General features: G+C 60.7%; 2 protein-coding genes across 2 annotated transcripts; both read left to right on the top strand.

Annotated features, from left to right (window-relative positions):
* Positions 1 to 310: 310 nt before the first annotated feature.
* BLTP2 (bridge-like lipid transfer protein family member 2) lies at positions 311 to 13,097 on the top strand. The gene is made up of 39 exons (XM_065731889.1): positions 311 to 368; positions 1,152 to 1,281; positions 1,528 to 1,574; positions 1,789 to 1,951; positions 2,029 to 2,147; positions 2,247 to 2,307; positions 2,525 to 2,705; positions 2,847 to 2,970; positions 3,331 to 3,455; positions 3,540 to 3,607; positions 3,701 to 3,849; positions 4,070 to 4,188; positions 4,424 to 4,587; positions 4,701 to 4,965; positions 5,091 to 5,296; positions 5,431 to 6,526; positions 6,769 to 6,960; positions 7,038 to 7,240; positions 7,321 to 7,439; positions 7,516 to 7,736; positions 7,861 to 8,051; positions 8,130 to 8,229; positions 8,303 to 8,505; positions 8,633 to 8,927; positions 9,043 to 9,200; positions 9,299 to 9,505; positions 9,579 to 9,678; positions 9,836 to 10,018; positions 10,143 to 10,264; positions 10,344 to 10,499; positions 10,573 to 10,694; positions 10,771 to 10,951; positions 11,029 to 11,115; positions 11,206 to 11,316; positions 11,392 to 11,527; positions 11,766 to 11,890; positions 12,171 to 12,272; positions 12,358 to 12,492; positions 12,613 to 13,097. The coding sequence occupies exons 5-39, from the start codon at positions 2,044 to 2,046 to the stop codon at positions 12,793 to 12,795; spliced, it is 6,294 nt and encodes a 2,097-aa protein (XP_065587961.1). The 5' UTR covers positions 311 to 368; positions 1,152 to 1,281; positions 1,528 to 1,574; positions 1,789 to 1,951; positions 2,029 to 2,043; the 3' UTR covers positions 12,796 to 13,097.
* A 463-nt stretch (positions 13,098 to 13,560) lies between these two features.
* Positions 13,561 to 16,571, top strand: RSKR (ribosomal protein S6 kinase related). Its single transcript, XM_065732229.1, has 12 exons — positions 13,561 to 13,602; positions 13,694 to 13,885; positions 14,327 to 14,410; positions 14,494 to 14,562; positions 14,652 to 14,721; positions 15,228 to 15,335; positions 15,428 to 15,468; positions 15,570 to 15,597; positions 15,714 to 15,803; positions 15,885 to 15,973; positions 16,055 to 16,165; positions 16,243 to 16,571. Exons 1-12 carry the CDS (start codon positions 13,561 to 13,563, stop codon positions 16,465 to 16,467), a joined length of 1,149 nt encoding a protein of 382 aa, XP_065588301.1. The 3' UTR covers positions 16,468 to 16,571.
* Positions 16,572 to 16,577: the final 6 nt, after the last annotated feature.

Genomic DNA, 16,577 nt, shown 5'->3' with positions numbered 1-16,577 from the left:
GCTTTAACCTTTACCTATCTCCACCTCCCCTGGGCCGACGGGGGGGGGGAGGGTTGGGGGTGGGAATCCCACCTCGCGGGGCACAGCCCCCGGCCCAGGGGTGGGAACGCGCGCTCCGCGCAGAGCGGTGCAGTGACACTCCGAGCCTCTAGGGGGCGCTGCCGCTGCAGCTGCAGGCCGGCCCCGCCCCGTCCCTCCGCTCCCAACCGGCAGTCCGGGCCCGGCAGGCGGCTCTGCCCCCGCTGAGCGGACGGCGGCGGCCGGGCCCTGGGGGCCGCCATGCTGCTGCCGCCGGGCCTGTCCCTGCCGCTGCCCGCCGCTCTGCTCGGCCTCGGGCTCGTCTTGCTGCTCGCCGGGCTGCTGGCGCGGTCAGGGCCTGGGGGCGGGCCGCTGGGCCCGGGGGAGGGGCAAGAGAGGGGGTGGCGGGGATGTAGGGGGGACTGTGGGGTGGGGTGGGGCTGTCGGTGTGGTTGTGGGGTGTCTGGGGGTGTAGGGTGGCTGTGGGGTGTTGAGGGATCTGTGGGTCTGGCTGGGGGGGTGTAGGTGCAGGAGTGTTGCATAGAGCGGTTTGTAGGTATGCGTGTAGGTTGTAGAATGGGGTGTAGGTCTGGATGTGGGCTGGCAGGAGTGTAGGAGGGCCCACAGGGATCTCTGAAGGCCCAGAGGGTTGGCTGGGGTAGTGTCAGGGTGATGGGGGAGAGGAGTTGGGCTGAAGGAGGATGCTGGGAGGTAGAGTGGGGGGTGCTAAGCCTTTAGGAGCTTGTAGGAGTCAAGAGATTCCACAGAGATGAGTGTGGGGTGATGGGAAAGTCAAAAGAGATTTCAGGGCTATGGGAGGTGTTAGGGGCTTTGGGATGCCCCCACAGTTCAGGGATGCTGTAGGGCTTGGAGGGTGATGTCAAAGGTGAAGGGTGTTGTGTGAGGGGGATACAGCCATGTATAGGGTTTTTGTGGTGCTCCCGTCCAGGTCTGGGAGGATCTTGTGGGGCTAGATTTGGGGAGAAGGGAGGGGTTGCAGCAAAGGGCTGGGTGTGGGGGCTCAGGGACCCGCAGACACGAGGGTCTCTGGGGCAGTACAGGTGGTAGGAAGGGAGAAGTTGTGCGACCCAGGACAGCAGAGGTTGACCCTGGCCCTTTCCGTGTACCCACAGGTGGCTGGCATGCCGCCTGGCCATCACCTGGTGCCGGCAGAAGCTGCAGGCAGAGCTGAAGATTGGCTCCTTCGGCTTCTTCTGGGCACAGAACATCAGCCTCAAGTTCCAACAGGAGCAGCAGACAGTGGTGGGTACCTGTGGAGGAGTCACATCTGGATGAGGGTGGGATGGACATGGTCCTTTTCAGGCTGGCAGCAGGTCTCTGTAGCCAAGCTGCTGTCATACAGCCCCCCAGGGCTGCAACCCTTTCTCCCTTCACCAAATTCAGGGGGTTTTGAGTGGTCTCCACGTGATGTTGGGCACTGGGAGCATAACGAAAGCATTGGGGTAAGTGTTGCTATTTTTTAACTCACCTGTTTTTATGTTCTTGCAGGAAATTGACAACATCTGGATCTCCAGTAAGCTGAGCCGGGAGCTACCGTAAGTACCCACGCTCCAGCTCCTTCTCTGCTCTCCTGGGTGAGTCTGTCTCACCCCTGGTCCTGCTGACTGCCTCTGCACCTTTCTGTGGTGCCCATTTCCCATGGCCTATTCTACAGGAATGAATCATTCCCCTTTGGGTATCTCATGGAGGCACCTGTGGGGCTGGATGTGCAGGCCTTTGTAAAGGTTGCTTGTGCTGGTTCTCCTGCAGACGCTACTTTGAGCTGTGTTTTGGTGAGGTGCGAATCCGCACTGATCTGCAGAAGGGCCATGGGCTCCAGCCATCCTTCCCTGAAGCTCCCAAAGAAGCTGATGATGGCAAGAACAAAGCAGACCTGCCCCTTAAACCATCCCTGCTGCGGCTCCTTAGCCAGGTGAGCTCTGGCTCCATGAGAGGGTGTTGCAGGCTGTGCTGCTGTTGCATAGCCCTCACCATACCGCCTTCCATCAGCTCTTTTCCATCCACATGGACTCCATCAACATCATGGTTCTACATGTGGCCACCTCAGAGTCTCTCTGGCACATCCAGGCCAGCAAGACGCGTCTCCTCCTCAATGGTGATGGGAAGAGGTAGTGCTGTGTTTGGGCCCTGTATCCCACCAAAAAGGGAGGGAAGGGACTTAGTTTTGCAGGGCCTGCAGCCTCAGCCTGCTCTTTGCTCCCCCCCAGCCTGAACTGTGAGGTGAGCCTGACAAAGCTGAACAGCAAAGTGCTCCGGAGCAGTCAGCTGGTGAGTGCTGGGGAAGGGAGAAATTCAGTGCTGCGGGCCTGGGCAGCAGCTCTCTGGGGCACTCCAGGACTTGTCCCAGTGTGTCTTCAGGGCTGGGTGATGCTGAATGCCCTGCGAGGCTCTCAGCTCCATGCTGTGCCCAGAGCATTGCCTGCAGCCTCCATCAGCAAAGAGCTGGGTGACTCCTGGTGTGCTCCTTGCCCATGTCCCTACGCAGGATAACACATGCCTGGCAGAGCTGGCCCTGGCACTCTCCATCTCACTGGAGATCAGCAGCAAGCGACGACTGGTGGGTGTTAGGCTGAGTGTCCGGACCCTGCAGGCAGAGCTGCATGAGGGGCTTTTCTGCAGCCCTCTGTTGCATCGTGTGACAGCCAGAGCCCCTCAGCCCAGCCCAGGTCAGGCATAGAGGACAGGACTGGCAGTCCCCTCACTTCCATTGCAGCCAGAGGAATTTGGCTGTGCTATCACTGCTTCCCACTGCAGGGAGTGGGAATCTGGGCAAGAGCCTTCCTGTGACGCTGTGTTTCCTGCTCCAGACCCAGAAGAGTCCCCGAAGTCCCCATCCCTGCTGAGCAGGGACACACTGCAGCTCATCCCCAGGAGAGTGGAGGTGAAGCTGGAGAGCACCAGCGTGGTGCTGTCTATGAGCAGCCAGAAGAGGTAAGGGGGCAGATGGAAGAGGTGGTTTCACTAGTTGTGATGAGTGCAGGGGATGTGGTCCTGGGAAGAGCTGTGGCACTTCCTGCTTGTCCATTGCTCTGCCAGACTGCAGAGAATAAATCCCAGTGGGAAGGACTGAGAACAGCCTGGGCTCTTGGGGAAAAAGGTAGGCAGGGAATATGGTTCTCCAGCATGACAGCGTGATGGGATCCTCTGCTGGCATAATGAGAGTGCTGGGCTGGGCTATAGGTGCATTCTGGGCTGTGCTTTGTCCATGAAAGTACGCTAGTCAGCTGGGATGGGAGATGGAGGATGTGATGGTGTAGATCTCTCCTGGCAGTGACTCTCTGCTTCTCATAGGCACCTCACCTGGAGCCTGAAGCTGTTGCAGTTTCTATATCAGCGTGAAGAGGAGCAGATCCCACTGCGCAACTTCACGCCCACCTCAGACCTGGACCAAATGAGTGTAGACCTCCAGCTGGAGGGCAAGTAGCCAGGAGAGGGCAAGTAGCCCTTGGGACAGCCACTTCTCTCCAGCACTGCTCACTTCTGCTCTTTTCCTTCCCCAGATGGCCTTCTCCTGTCCCAGAGCCGCCAGCGCATTGTGTGCCTCAACTCCTTGAAGACCAGCGTGCAGGTGAGCAGACGCTGGGCATGCTCCCATCCCCTGGGGGGACTGATTTGACTCCAGGCATGAGCTTGCCGCCACCCTGTGCTCTCCCTGCTCTAGGTCACAGCCATTGACCTCTCAGCTGCTGTGCTGCTCAACACCTGCATCATTCACTACCGCCACCAAGAGTTTTCACACTGGCTGGGCCTGTTGGCACAGGAACACAGGCACCACCTGACACCTGTCCCCAGCCAAGGGCACAAAGGAAGGTAAACTCGTCCTCAGCTGCTGGTTTTGCAGCTTGTTGCCTCTCACCTACTGCTTTCTAGCAGGGTGCCTGGGCATACAGTGCCTTCTCTGCCCTGCACACAGCCCTTGAGTCAGGGAGGCTGGTGTAGAGGGTGGGCCCTGCAGGGAGGGGGTCCCTTGGAGCCTGTTCCTTAGCACACAGGACTCCTGTAACACCCCATTCCTGCTTGTCCTCCATAGGAGCTATCCCCAAATCATAGCGCCCATCATACTGTGTGCCTCGCTGTCCAATGTCAATGTGTCAGTGCAACTGGGGGATACACCACCCTTTGCCTTGGGCTTCAACTCCATCTCTGCAGGTAAGGGTTGGCTCCAGGGTTCTTGCTGAGCTCTTCTTGTGGGGTTGGTGGCTCTGCTGGAGAAATACTGGGGATGATCAACATCCTGAGCCTATGGCATGGGAATGGGAAAAGCTCTACCGTGCCTGTGTCCAACTCGGGGCTGGACACCTGCTTGGTTGTGTCTGAGTTTTCTCTGGGGGCTGCAGAGCAGGCAGCAACAAGCCCTGCCTGCACTCAACTTCTCTGCCTGCAGACTACCAACACCTGCGTCCCCAGAGCGTGCACCAGCGAGCTGTGCTGGCTGTGGACCACCTTTGCTGGCGTGTGGGCAATGACTCGCACATCCAGCGTGCCCCCCACCCCCCCAACATGCACGTGTGGGGAGAAGCCCTCATCCTTGACTCCTTCAACCTGCAGGTGAGTGGTGAGCTGAGGGGTGGCTTTTGGGAGGGGTTCTGCTTGTCCACAGCTCCAGGCAGGACACAGGGGCATCCTGTATCTTGAGAGTGATCAGCCTGTTTATCCTGCAGGGCAGCTACAATCAGCCCCTGGGCATGTCCAGCTCCCAGTCAGACACACTCTTCTTGGATTGCACCATCCGGGGGCTACAAGTGGAGTCATCAGACACTTGCACCGAGTGCCTGGCCAGGGTCCTGCCCCTGTTCTGCCCACAGCCCAGCACAGCTGAGCTTACCAAGCAGCCATCCTCTGCCTCAAGTGAGCCCTGGGTTCTGCTCTGGAAGGTGGATCTGAAGGTGGAGGATGTAAATCTTTTCACACTCTCAGCCGTAGTGGGTGAGTGTAGTTGTGGCATCCAGACTGATCCCAGATTACCATCCTGGAACAACTTCACTGTTAGAGCCTGACGTACTGTGGATTGTCTTCACTGTGCCCTCAGCACTGATGTACTGTTCCTCTAGGTGCCCTGGAGCTGCGGCTGGACACGTTGACTGTCCTGGGGAGTGCTGAGAGCTGCACAGTCAGTGTCCAGGGCATGGTGCTGGCCTTGGTGAAGAGCATTACGGAGAAGATGCAGCCGTGCTGCAAAGCTCCTGCCATCCCCAACCCCGTAGCCAGCCTCTCCATGCTCTCCATCACCTACCACAGCAGCATCCGCTCCCTGGAGGTATATGTGGGCCTTGAGCCTCTGTTTTATCCTATAGTAGAATGTATAGGGCAGCAAGAGGGCTGGCTGGCCCTGAGGGGTAATGGAGAGGAAGACATGGCAGTGACTTGTTGCTTGCTCTCTCTCTGCTGCAGGTGCAGTGCGGTGAGGGGCTGGCGGTGCTGTGGAGCCCACCTGACCACATGCACTTATATCATCACACCCTGGCCACTCTGCAGTGCCTCGAAGCCTTGCAGAGTGCCCTTGGCCACAGGACACCTCCCTCCCTGTCCCCAGCAAGCCCAGCATCCCCCATGGCCACCCGTACCGAGACAACAGAGCCCCTCCAGCCAGATGGAGCTCCCCCCAAAAGACTCTTGTCCCTGTCGCTGGAGCTGAGCTCTGCCAAGGTCACCGCCTTCGTTTCTGAGGCCAACTACATCAGCCTGGCTGCCGAACGGACCTCTGTGAGCTGGCACGGCGGCGCCTTGCACGGCTACTGCCCTGAGCTGGCAGCCGGCTTTGATGGACACAGCATCTTCAGCTTCAAAGAGGTGGAGGTGAAGCTGCTGCCGGAGCTGGAGGAGGTCATCTTGCACCGCTGCGCCTTCCCCACCCTGCACACTCTCCGCAACCGTGGCTGGGCCTTCTCCTTTGCCAGTGTGACCATTGAGTTCCCCTACCAGTACGACTTCTCCCGCACGCTGGACGCGGCCGTGGGTGTGCAGAAGTGGCTGAAAGGTCTGCACCGGCGTGGGCGCCCTGCCAGCACAGCTCTGCCTCCCGACCTGCTGCTCAAAGTGACTCACTTCTCCTGGGTCTTCCTGGACGATGTCTTTGAGGTCAAATTACGGGACAATTATGAGCTGATGAAGGATGAGAGCAAGGAGAGTGCCAAGCGTTTGCAGCTGCTGGATGCCAAGGTGGCTGCGCTGCGCAAGCAGCACGGGGAGCTGCTGCCTGCCCGCAAAATCGAGGAGCTCTATGCTTCTCTGGAGAAGAAGAACATTGAGATCTACATCCAGCGCTCACGGCGTCTCTATGCCAACACACCCATGCGGAGGGCTCTCCTCACCTGGACTTTGGCCCACCTGGAGCTGGTGGCCATGGCTGACGAGTCCTTCCATGGCACGGAGCGTGTCGTGGAGCAGATGAGGGACATTGACAGCGTCAGCCCGTTCCCCCCCGAGGGGCTGGAGATGGTCACTCAGTGGTGCCGCATGATGAAGGGCAGCGTCAGCAGCTTCTTCGGTGAGTGAGCTCGTGTGTCCTTAGAGGACAGCACGGTGTCTGCACAGTCCTGGACTTTCAGGATGGACCTACTGGCTCTGCGTGGCGCGTGGCCAAAGAATAGGAAACGATTTTCAAAGTAGCAGGGAGTGGGAGTGGGAAAAAGGCACAGTGGGGTGGTGGCTGCTGCTGTGGCCTAGAGTGAGGGGATCAGAGCGGCGTCCTTTGCTGCCCCATCCTTCAGCCCTTGCTCTGCCCTGCAGTGCGGATCCGTGACTATCCACGTTACCTCTTTGAGATCCGGAACTGGCAGCTCTCAGGCCGGCTGATCGGAGCTGAGCAGTGTGGCCAGGCCTGCTCCCGGCGCCGCCAGGTCCTGAAGCTGGGGCTACCCTGGGGGGACGCGACGGTGGAGAGGAACATGCCCCCCCTGAAGTTCTACCATGACTTCCACTGTAAGAGCCAGAGGGGCCCGGGGGGCTCTGCTGGGATGGGGGCAGGTGAAAGGCTGAGCTGATCCCTGTGTCCCCAGCTGAGATCTCTCAGTACACCATTGTGTGGGGGCCCTGCTGGGACCCGGCCTGGACCCTGATCGGCCAGTGTGTGGATCTGCTCACTAAGCCTTCAGAAGACCCCAGTGCCCCATTGCCTTGGTGGGACAAGAGCCGTCTTCTTTTCCATGGGGACTGGCACATGGACATCGAACAGGCCAACCTGCACCAGCTGGCCACTGAGGTGAGTGCTGCTGGGGTCAGGAGCAGAGTGTGGCAGGGGGCTGTCTCACACCTTCATCTTTCTCGTGCTTTGATATGCAGGACCCCTACAACACCACGGAGAACATGCACTGGGAGTGGAGCCACCTCTCCTTCCACTGGAAGCCTGGGCAGTTCGTCTTCAAGGGCAACCTCGACATCAACGTCCGGACAGCCTCCAAGTCAGTGTGGGCCCTGGAGTGTGGGGGCTGCTATTGGTGCCGGGGAGGGTAACTGGGAGCCTCTTACCCCTTTCAGGTATGACGACTGCTGCTTCCTGCACCTGCCTGACCTGTGCATGACACTGGACCTGCAGTGGCTGTGCCATGGGAACCCCCATGACCACCACGGCGTGGTGCTGCGCTCCCCTGAGTTTGTGCCTGAGGTGCCAGTGGGGCAGCAGTACGACTCCTACCGTGCCTTCCGCTCCGAGAACCTCAACCTCTCCATCCGGATGGACCTGACCCGGCCCAGCGAGGGTGGGTGACAGCACCCCAGGGATCCCTCCAGGGCAAGGGGGGATGGTTTTACTGATCGTTATCAATCCTGCATTGGGTGCTGTCCTTGCCTCGTGGCGCTGGCTGATGGTGGGTGTATTCTCAGAGCACTCCCAGCCCCGGATCCTGCTCTACAGCAGCACGCTCCGCTGGATGCAGAACTTCTGGGCCACGTGGACCAGCGTGACGCGCCCCATCTGCCGTGGGAAGCTCTTCAACAACATGAAGCCCAGTAAGAAGAAGTTGGGGCAGCATTACAAGCAGCTGTCTTACACTGCGCTCTTCCCCCAGCTGCAGGCAAGTCCTGGGGATGGGTTGCTGGTGTTATCTCCCCCTCTGCCCAGCTCTCATCCCCTGCTACCTGCTCATTTACAGGTGCATTACTGGGCCTCCTTTGCCCAGCAGCGGGGGATCCAGGTGGAGTGCTGCCAGGGGCACATCTTCACTCGTGGCACGCAGCGGCTGATCCCACAAGGTGAGCTGGGGCGCTGCTGACAGTGGCTCTGAGCAGGGTAGGGCCCTGGCTGATGCCTCTCCCTGTTCCCCAGCTGGCACGGTGATGCGACGCCTCATTTCGGAGTGGAGCATCACACAGATGGTGAGTGATCTGAGCCAGGTCACTGTGCACCTTATGGCATCCACCTGCGATGAGAACGCTGACCACCGGCTGGATACCCTGGTGAAGAAAACTCACCTGCTGAGCCTGTCTTCCCTCACCTATCAACGGCACAGCAATCGCACGGCTGAGGAGGTACTGCTGCAAAAACTCAGCCTGTGCTTCCCTCGGAGCGAGGGAACCTCCATCTTTGGGCACAGTGAGGGAGGGCAGAGGCTGGTTGTGGTTTTGCTGTGCTGAGGTTGTGGTCCCTTATGCCCAGGAGCTGCCCCTGCGGGATGGGGACGATGGTTTCCACACGCACCAGCTGCATCTGGTGGACTTGAGGGCGTCCTGGACCACCACAAACAGGGACATTGCCTTTGGTCTGTACGATGGCTACAAGAAAGCAGCTGTGCTCAAGCGTAATCTGTCCACTGAGGCTCTGAAGGGGCTGAAGATTGACACGCAGCTGCAAACCAAGAAGCTGAAGCGAGGCCCACTCTCTGCTCACTCTGTCCCTGCCAAAGTGACCGCTCCCATCACCAGTGGCCGCCCTGAGAGAGCTTCCTCTGGGGGTGAGTGTGGCTGGGAGTGAAAACCTGCACCAGCCTGGCAGCACGTGCTAGCCCAAAGCTTCTCCAGCCTTCATACCCTCAACCTTGTACTGATTTTTTTTTTCTCCTTCCCCAGGAGCCTACATGTTGCAGAAGCTCATCGAGGAGACAGATAAGTTTGTGGTCTTCACAGAGGAAGAATCAGGAGCTAGTGAGCAGCTTTGTGGCATTGCTGCCTGCCAGACTGATGACATCTACAACCGCAACTGCCTCATTGAGCTGGTCAACTGCCAGGTACCAGCCCCTGGCTGGCCTCTGCTCTTCCATGGCCTTGTGGTCAGAGGGGCCATGGCTGGTCTTGACCCCCTAGGGTCTCATTTTTTATCCCACAGATGGTGCTGCGCGGTGCGGAAACAGAGGGCTGTGTGATTGTGTCTGCTGCAAAGGCCCAACTGCTGCAGTGCCAGCACCACCCTGCCTGGTATGGGGACACACTGAAGCAGAAGACATCTTGGACGTGCTTGCTGGATGGCATGCAGTACTTTGCCACAACAGAAAGCAGTCCCACAGAGAGGGAGCATGGGCAGCTCTGGCTGGAGGTGAGTGGCTGGGTTGGGATGTGGTGGGTGAGTTGCAAGGGGGATGGCCACCAATACTTCTCTGTGTTCTTAGGTGAAGAATATTGAGGAACATCGTCAGCGGAGCCTGGATTCAGTGCAGGAGCTGATGGAGAGTGGGCAGGCAGTGGGAGGCATGGTCAGCACCACCACAGGTATGGCTTGAGGAGCTGGGCACCACGTTACCCCAACTCTGATCCCATGTAACCCTGAGGTTGGCAAAGCTGAGCCAGCTCCACAAGCAGAGCCAGCTCCAAGCCCTTTGCCTGGGAGGTCTCTGGTGTGGCCTTCTGACTTTGGTCCCTTTTCCAGACTGGAACCAGCCCTCAGAAGCCCAGCAGACCCAGCAGGTGCAGAGGATCATCTCTCGCTGCAGCTGCCGCATGTACTATATCAGCTACAGCCATGACATTGACCCTGAGCTGGCCACTCAGATAAAGCCCCCCGAGACTCCTGCTAACCAGGAGAAAGAGGATCTGCTGAAGAAGCAGGAAGGTGGGTAATATGCACATTGTGTGTCTCAGCAGAGCTCTGGCCTGACCCACAAGTTCCTACAGAGTCTAGGGGTGGTCCATCTTCCATCAGAAGGGCCCCACGTGTCCTTATTACATCCCTGTAGGAGCTGTGGATACATTCACACTCATCCATCATGACCTGGAGATCTCCACGAACCCTGCACAGTATGCCATGATCCTTGACATAGTTAACAACCTGCTGCTGCACGTGGAACCCAAACGGAAGGTACCCACAGAGCTGCAAGTACCCTTATCACTTGCCTGCACCCAGGGCACCCCTTATCTTCCCCTATCTTTATGTCCAGGAGCACAGTGAGAAGAAGCAGCGGGTGAGGTTCCAGTTAGAAATCTCCAGCAACCCTGAGGAGCAACGCAGCAGTATCCTACACCTGCAAGAAGCTGTGAGGCAGCACGTCGCCCAGATCCGGCAGCTGGAGAAGCAGATGTACTCCAACGTGAAGGTGAGCCTGTGTTCCAGGCAGGACCTGGGATCCCTGCTCTGGGATGAAGGGCGCTGAGGGCTCTGTCTTCCAGTCCCTGCAGGACGACAGCAAAAATGAGAACCTGCTCGACCTCAACCACAAGCTGCAGCAGCAGCTAAGCCAGGAGAAAGCTGACCTGCAGCTGGAGAGCGAGGAGCTGAACATCCTGATCAGGTACAGACCACCTCTGGCTTCCCTAATGTTTTCCCTCCAGGACTCCCCCATCCCAGCACTTCCCTATCTGCTGCAGGTGCTTCAAGGACTTCCAGCTGCAGCGAGCCAACAAGATGGAGCTGCGAAAGCAGCAGGAGGATGTGAGCGTGGCACGGCGGACTGAGTTCTACTTTGCCCAGGCACGCTGGCGCCTGACAGAGGAGGATGGGCAGCTGGGCATAGCTGAGCTGGAGCTCCAACGCTTCCTCTACAGCAAGGTACCGAGCTGCCTGGTGGCCCTGCAGCCCCAGAGCAGGAGCCTGGAAGTGTGGGGTTAATGACTGTGTGTGTGCAGGTCAACAAGTCTGATGACACTGCTGAGCATCTGCTGGAGCTGGGCTGGGTCACGATGAACAACCTCCTGCCCAACGCTGTGTACAAGGCAAGGGGAGCAGCTCCACACCCTGGGGACCTTGAGGTGACCCGGCCCTGGGGCTGTCCTCACTCTGCTCACCCTCTTTCCTCCCTGCAGGTGGTGCTGCGTCCCCAGAGCTCCTGCCAGTCCGGCCGGCAGCTGGCGCTGAGGATCTTCAGTAAAGTGCGACCTCCTGTGGGAGGCATTTCCATCAAGGAGCACTTCGAGGTGCTGGGGCTGTGCTGGGAGGTGGCAGCTCATAGAGCTGGATGAACACTGCCTAACATGTCTTTCTCCCCGCAGGTGAACGTGGTTCCACTCACTATCCAGCTCACCCACCAGTTCTTCCATAGGATGATGGGTTTCTTCTTCCCGGGACGCAATGTGGAGGAGGAGGAGGTGGGGGATGAGGAAGACAAGTCCAAGCTGGTGACAACAGGTGAGTGGGATGGGAGAGGTGTGGCAGTGTGTGTTCACCCTCCTGCCACCTGAGTGACTTCTCTGAGCAGCTCTGGTTACATGCCCGATGATTTTGGGGAAATGGTGGTGAGATATGTCAAGGAACAGGAACCTGGGGTCTCCTGGGTGGGCAGGGGTCTACTGGGGACAGCAGCAAAGCCGAAAGGGATCTGGGATTGTGGCTGATCCCCAGCTACTGCCTCCTTCTCCCCTCCCAGGGATACCCGTGGTGAAGCCACGGCAGCTGATCGGGGCTGACGACTCACTGGGCCCAGGGAAGGGTGTCACTCAGGGTCTGAATCGCACCTCAGGAGTCAGGAGATCATTCCGGAAAGCACCTGAGGTATGTGCTGCTGCCCTGTGAGGGGAGTAGGGAGAGCCCTGCTGCGGATACAGTGTTTTGGCCTGGGCAATCCCTCTCCTTGCCTTGCTTCCTTTTTATCCACTGCTCCCTCCCACCGTGTGCACGTGCATCCTTCACATCCCTGTGCTGCACCTTGCTGCGATCCCTGCAGCACCCCCCAGTGCCAGAGCAGCTCCTGCTGTTCCCTGGTGAAGCAGTACCATGGCCCAGGGCCCGGCTGTCCCCTCTCCTCACCTTCTGCTCCTATCTCTGTCCCCAGCATCCCGTGGATGACATCGACAAGATGAAGGAGCGTGCGGCCATGAACAACTCCTTCATCTACATCAAGATCCCGCAGGTGCCGCTCTGCGTCAGCTACAAGGTGAGGGGCCAGGGGGATGTGGGGAGGGGTGGGGGGGACAGCGTGCCACTCAGCTCAAACCCCCCCCCCTCCACCTCCTGCTCAGGGCGAGAAGAACAGTGTGGACTGGGGCGACCTGAATTTGGTGCTGCCGTGCCTGGAGTACCACAACAACACCTGGACGTGGCTGGACTTTGCCATGGCGGTGAAGAGGGACAGCCGCAAAGCCTTGGTGGCACAGGTGTGTAAGGACAGGGCCGTGCCCCCCTCCCCCCCTCCCTCTGTAGGGGACAAAGCTGCGTGAAGCCAAGGGGTGCTGGGTGCAGCCCCCTGGTGTGCTGAGCCCCAGCTCCCGGTGCAGGTGATCAAAGAGAAGCTGCGGCTGAAGCCTGCAGCGGGGGCTGAGGCACGGGGGAAGCTGGAGAACAAAGCGGATGGGACCATCCAGCAGCAGGAGGAGGATGAGAAGGCACGGCTGCTCATCGGGCTCAGCGTGGGCGAGAAGAACCCCAGCAAGAAGTCCATCTTCGGCAGGCGCAAATGACGGCAGCACCCGGCAGGCCGGGAAGGGACTGGGGTCCCCTGTGCTCCCCATACTGCTGGGGCAGCCCTATAGCGGTGTGGGGAGCACGCTGCTGGTGCCCGAGGTGGGGGCCTGGGCGCAGCCGTGCTGCGGGGCTGCTCTGTGGGGTGCAGTTCTCCCCCCCACCCTGTGCCAAAGGTCCCGCCAGCATCCTGCCTCCCTGCTGCGCGGGTGCTGGCCCCAGGGCCTGGGGAAGCAGCAGGATCGCTCTGGGCTGGGAGAAAGGGGAACAGGACAGAGTTTAAATAAGAGTTTTTAATTTGAAGCAGCTTTGGTCCCAGGGGTTGTCGTTCTCCTCCTGCCTTGCGTCGTCGTCGTGCTCTCGGAGCAGCAGATCTTTGGCACAGTGGGTTCTCCCTTCCCTCCCCCCCTTGTCCTCCAGTGGGATCCCTTCTTCCCCCATTTAAGTGCTTGGGGTTCCCCCCGGCCCTTATCCAGCTCCTGGATGAGCCGCCGCTGCCTGGAGCTCTATGGGGGGAGCTGCACTGACCCTTTCACCGTCTTAATATGGGGATTGCCCCGAGGGGAGGGGGGGTGGATGGGTGCACCTCCATCTCCTACGGGGGGCCGGGATGGGGGGGACTCCGAGTCCGTGCCTGCTGCCCGGTGTGGATGGGGGGTGGGTACCGCACAGAGCTCCGGTGCCGGGGGGGGGTCGGGGCGGGGCGGGGCGGGGCGAGGTTATGTAAGGCGGCGATTAACGGGGCCGGGCCGGGCGGCGGCGCGATGGGAGCAGCCAGCAGCGGGTCCGGCCCGGGGCCCCCCCAGGTGCGTGCGGTGGCCCCGAGGTTGTGTCCCCGCATCCCCCTATCCGATGTCCGACCCTCGGCCCGCTGACGGTTGCCCCCCGGTTCCGTAGGGCCGAGCCGTGGGATCGTGGGTGCGGGCGCTGCTCCGCCGGAGCGGGTCGGTCCAGGGCTCGGTGCCGGTACCGGGACTCGCTGTGGCCGCCGAGGAGCCGCCGTTCCCGGGGTGGCCGCTGCCGCAGCTCGTCTCGCTCTTCCTGCCGGAGTTCCCCGTGCGCACCTCCGCCCGGCAGCAGCAGCTCAAGGTGCCGTCCGGGACCGATGCAACGCACCGGAGAACCCCTCCGCTACACCGGGGAGTCCGCGCGTCCCCGTGTGCATCCCGCCGGGTCCCCTCGCGTCCTGCTCCGGTTCTGTCCGCGTGCTACCGGGATCTCCGAGCGTCCTGCGTGGATCCCCGTGTGGACAATGCCTTTCGGCGCGGTCCCCGCGCTCCGTGCAGGGTCCCCGTGCATCCTTACGGGAGACTGCGACCACTCTCTCTCCTCCCGTCGGTTCCCCCATCGCGTCCCCCCCCGTGTGCCCTACTGTGATCTCCGGGACATCATGTCCCCCCTATGCTTGCAATGTGCCACTCACCCACGCAGGACCCCCACGCTCGGGTGGGGGGGTGTGGGGTAGCAGTACTCCCCATTGTTTTGTAGAGTGTTCAGCACCTGTACCCCCTCCCCCTTTCCCCCCCCCAGATCCTGGGCTTGGTGGCCAAAGGTTCCTTTGGTACTATCCTAAAAGTGTTGGACATTGGGCGAGAGAAGGTCTGTGCTGTGAAGGTGGGTGCTGTCCTGCGGCCTGGGGGGGGGGTTCTGTGCTGCCCCAGGGACCCCCTATCCCATCCTGACATCTCCTCTTCCAGGTCGTACCCAAAATGGAGGTGCTGCGCCGCGACACCCTTAAGCAGTGCAAGGAAGAAGTCAGCATCCAGGTTAGGGGAGGGGGAGGAGGAGGGGGGGGGTGACAAGGAGGGACAATCCCAACCCCAAGGGCCGCTCACCCTCTGCTTTGTGTCCCCAGAGACAGGTCAGGCACCCGTTTGTCCACGGCCTTGGGGACAGCTGGCAGGGCCAGCGCCATCTCTTCATCAGTGAGTGACCATCTGCCCGCAGGCTCCCCACGGTCGTCCCCCCTCCCCCCCCAGCTCTGCCTGCACACGTGTTCCCACTGCCTGCACACGTGTCCTCCCCCCCCCCGCACGTTCTGCACGCTGCCCGCAGGGATCCAGCACTGGGCTGCTGCCTTTCCACCCCTCACCCACTGCAGGGACAGCAATCGGGATGATGGGGATAAAGGCCACTGTGCCATTGTCACAGCTATGGTGTCTGTGCCGTGGGGTCTGTGTGGGCCTGGCAGGTCTGTAAGCCCCAAGGGTCGGGGCACCTTGGTGCTCGTGCCACCTTTGTGACCACGTGCCCATGTTGTGCCACCCCATGTGGCCACGGTTCTCTCTGGACCACCTCAGGCCCAGTGCCCGCATGGCTCTGGTGCCCAGAAGATCCCAGTCCTCGTGCCACCTCCCCACCCGTGCAGCCCCATGCATCACCTTGGTGCCTGCGTGGCCCGGGGTCATGCTGGTGTGACCCCTCCTGGCAGTGTGCACCTACTGCAGCACTGGGGACCTGCACGCACTGTGGCGTGCTGCTGGACGCTTCGCAGAGGCCACCGTCCAACTGTTTGCTGCCGAGCTGGTGCTGGTGCTGGGTGAGTGGGGGGCTCAACCCACCCCGGGGGTGGCAAAGAGTGTGGTGCAGAGAGTGAACACACCGGTTCTGACGGCTCTATCTTGTCCTCAGTCTATCTCCATGACCTGGGCATCGTGCACAGAGATGTGAAGGTGGGTGGCAGCACGGGGGGGAGGGGGAACGACAAAAAGGCAGTGAGGGCCCCTGCATCTCTTGGCATGGAGGGCCCACCCCAGAGCTTGTTTTATTTCAGATGGAGAACATCCTCCTGGATGAGAGAGGTGAGGGCCTGGTGGCATTGGTGTGGGGACACCCCAACCATAGGGTCGGTCACCCTGTGCATGGAGCCACCCCTCCGTGCCCCCCCCATTCCCCTTTGCACTGTCTTGCCTCCCAGGGCACCTCAAGCTCTCTGACTTTGGCCTCTCCCGACACCTGCGCTGTGGTGAGCGGGCACACACCATCTGTGGCACTCTGCAGTACATGGGTAAGGGGACAGCTGGGAGGAGGGAGGATGGGTGGAGGTACGCCCTCCAACCCCCAACCACTCACCCCCACATCCCTGCAGCCCCAGAGGTGCTGAGTGGGGGTCCCTACAGCCATGCGGCCGACTGGTGGTCCCTGGGTGTCCTGCTCTTTGCCCTGGCCAGCGGGGAGGTGAGTGCTGTGGGGTGATGATGGGCTTAAGGGTACTGCATAGAGCCCCTAAGGCTGCTCCTTGCCCCCACCTCCCCCCAGTTTCCAGTGCCACCAGCAAAGGACCACATGGCCATGCTGGAGCGTGTCAAAGAGAGCAGCTACGCGAGCCCCCCCACTCTCAGCCCCGCGCTGGGCCGACTGCTGGCTGAGGTAACCCCAACCCTTAGGCTGAATGTCCCCAGTGGTGTCCCCCCCCTCGTGGCTCACCGTCCTCCCTCTGTTGCCAGCTGCTGTGCCACAATCCCCTTCGCCGCCTGCGCTACCTCCACCACTTCCAGGGCCACCCCTTTTTCCGGGGGCTGGCCTTCGACGCCGAGCTACTGCAGAAGGACCCGGTGGCCGTGGCCGTGGCCCCGCGCCCCACCGAGCACCCCCTGCCCGATCCCGACACCTTCGACGACTTCGACTGCGACCTCACTGCCGACCCCCCGAACCGGCCATGGCCTGGCTGAGCCTCGGCTGGAGGAGCCCCCGCACCACGGAGGGACCCCCGCTCCACTCAGGGACACCCCCCCCCCCTTCTGTACCTCTTCCCACGGGAGCAATAAACCCAGACCCGACG

The sequence above is a fragment of the Cyrtonyx montezumae genome, unplaced genomic scaffold, assembly GCF_038088225.1.
Source record: "Cyrtonyx montezumae isolate F1298 unplaced genomic scaffold, pur_monq_1.0 scaffold_15, whole genome shotgun sequence".
Classification (NCBI taxonomy): domain Eukaryota; kingdom Metazoa; phylum Chordata; class Aves; order Galliformes; family Odontophoridae; genus Cyrtonyx; species Cyrtonyx montezumae.
This window is presented reverse-complemented; position numbering and strand designations above follow the sequence as displayed.

Coding starts and splice junctions, on each gene's coding strand:
- RSKR (XM_065732229.1), top strand. CDS start 13,561: ATGGGAGCAGCCAGCAGCGGGTCCGGCCCGGGGCCCCCCCAG. Junction 13,603..13,693: donor CCGGCCCGGGGCCCCCCCAG/GTGCGTGCGGTG, acceptor CCGGTTCCGTAG/GGCCGAGCCGTGGGATCGTG. Junction 16,166..16,242: donor TGGGCCGACTGCTGGCTGAG/GTAACCCCAACC, acceptor CTCTGTTGCCAG/CTGCTGTGCCACAATCCCCT.
- BLTP2 (XM_065731889.1), top strand. CDS start 2,044: ATGGACTCCATCAACATCATGGTTCTACATGTGGCCACCTCAGAGTCT. Junction 2,706..2,846: donor AGCCCCTCAGCCCAGCCCAG/GTCAGGCATAGA, acceptor TTCCTGCTCCAG/ACCCAGAAGAGTCCCCGAAG. Junction 8,230..8,302: donor GCAGCGGCTGATCCCACAAG/GTGAGCTGGGGC, acceptor CCTGTTCCCCAG/CTGGCACGGTGATGCGACGC.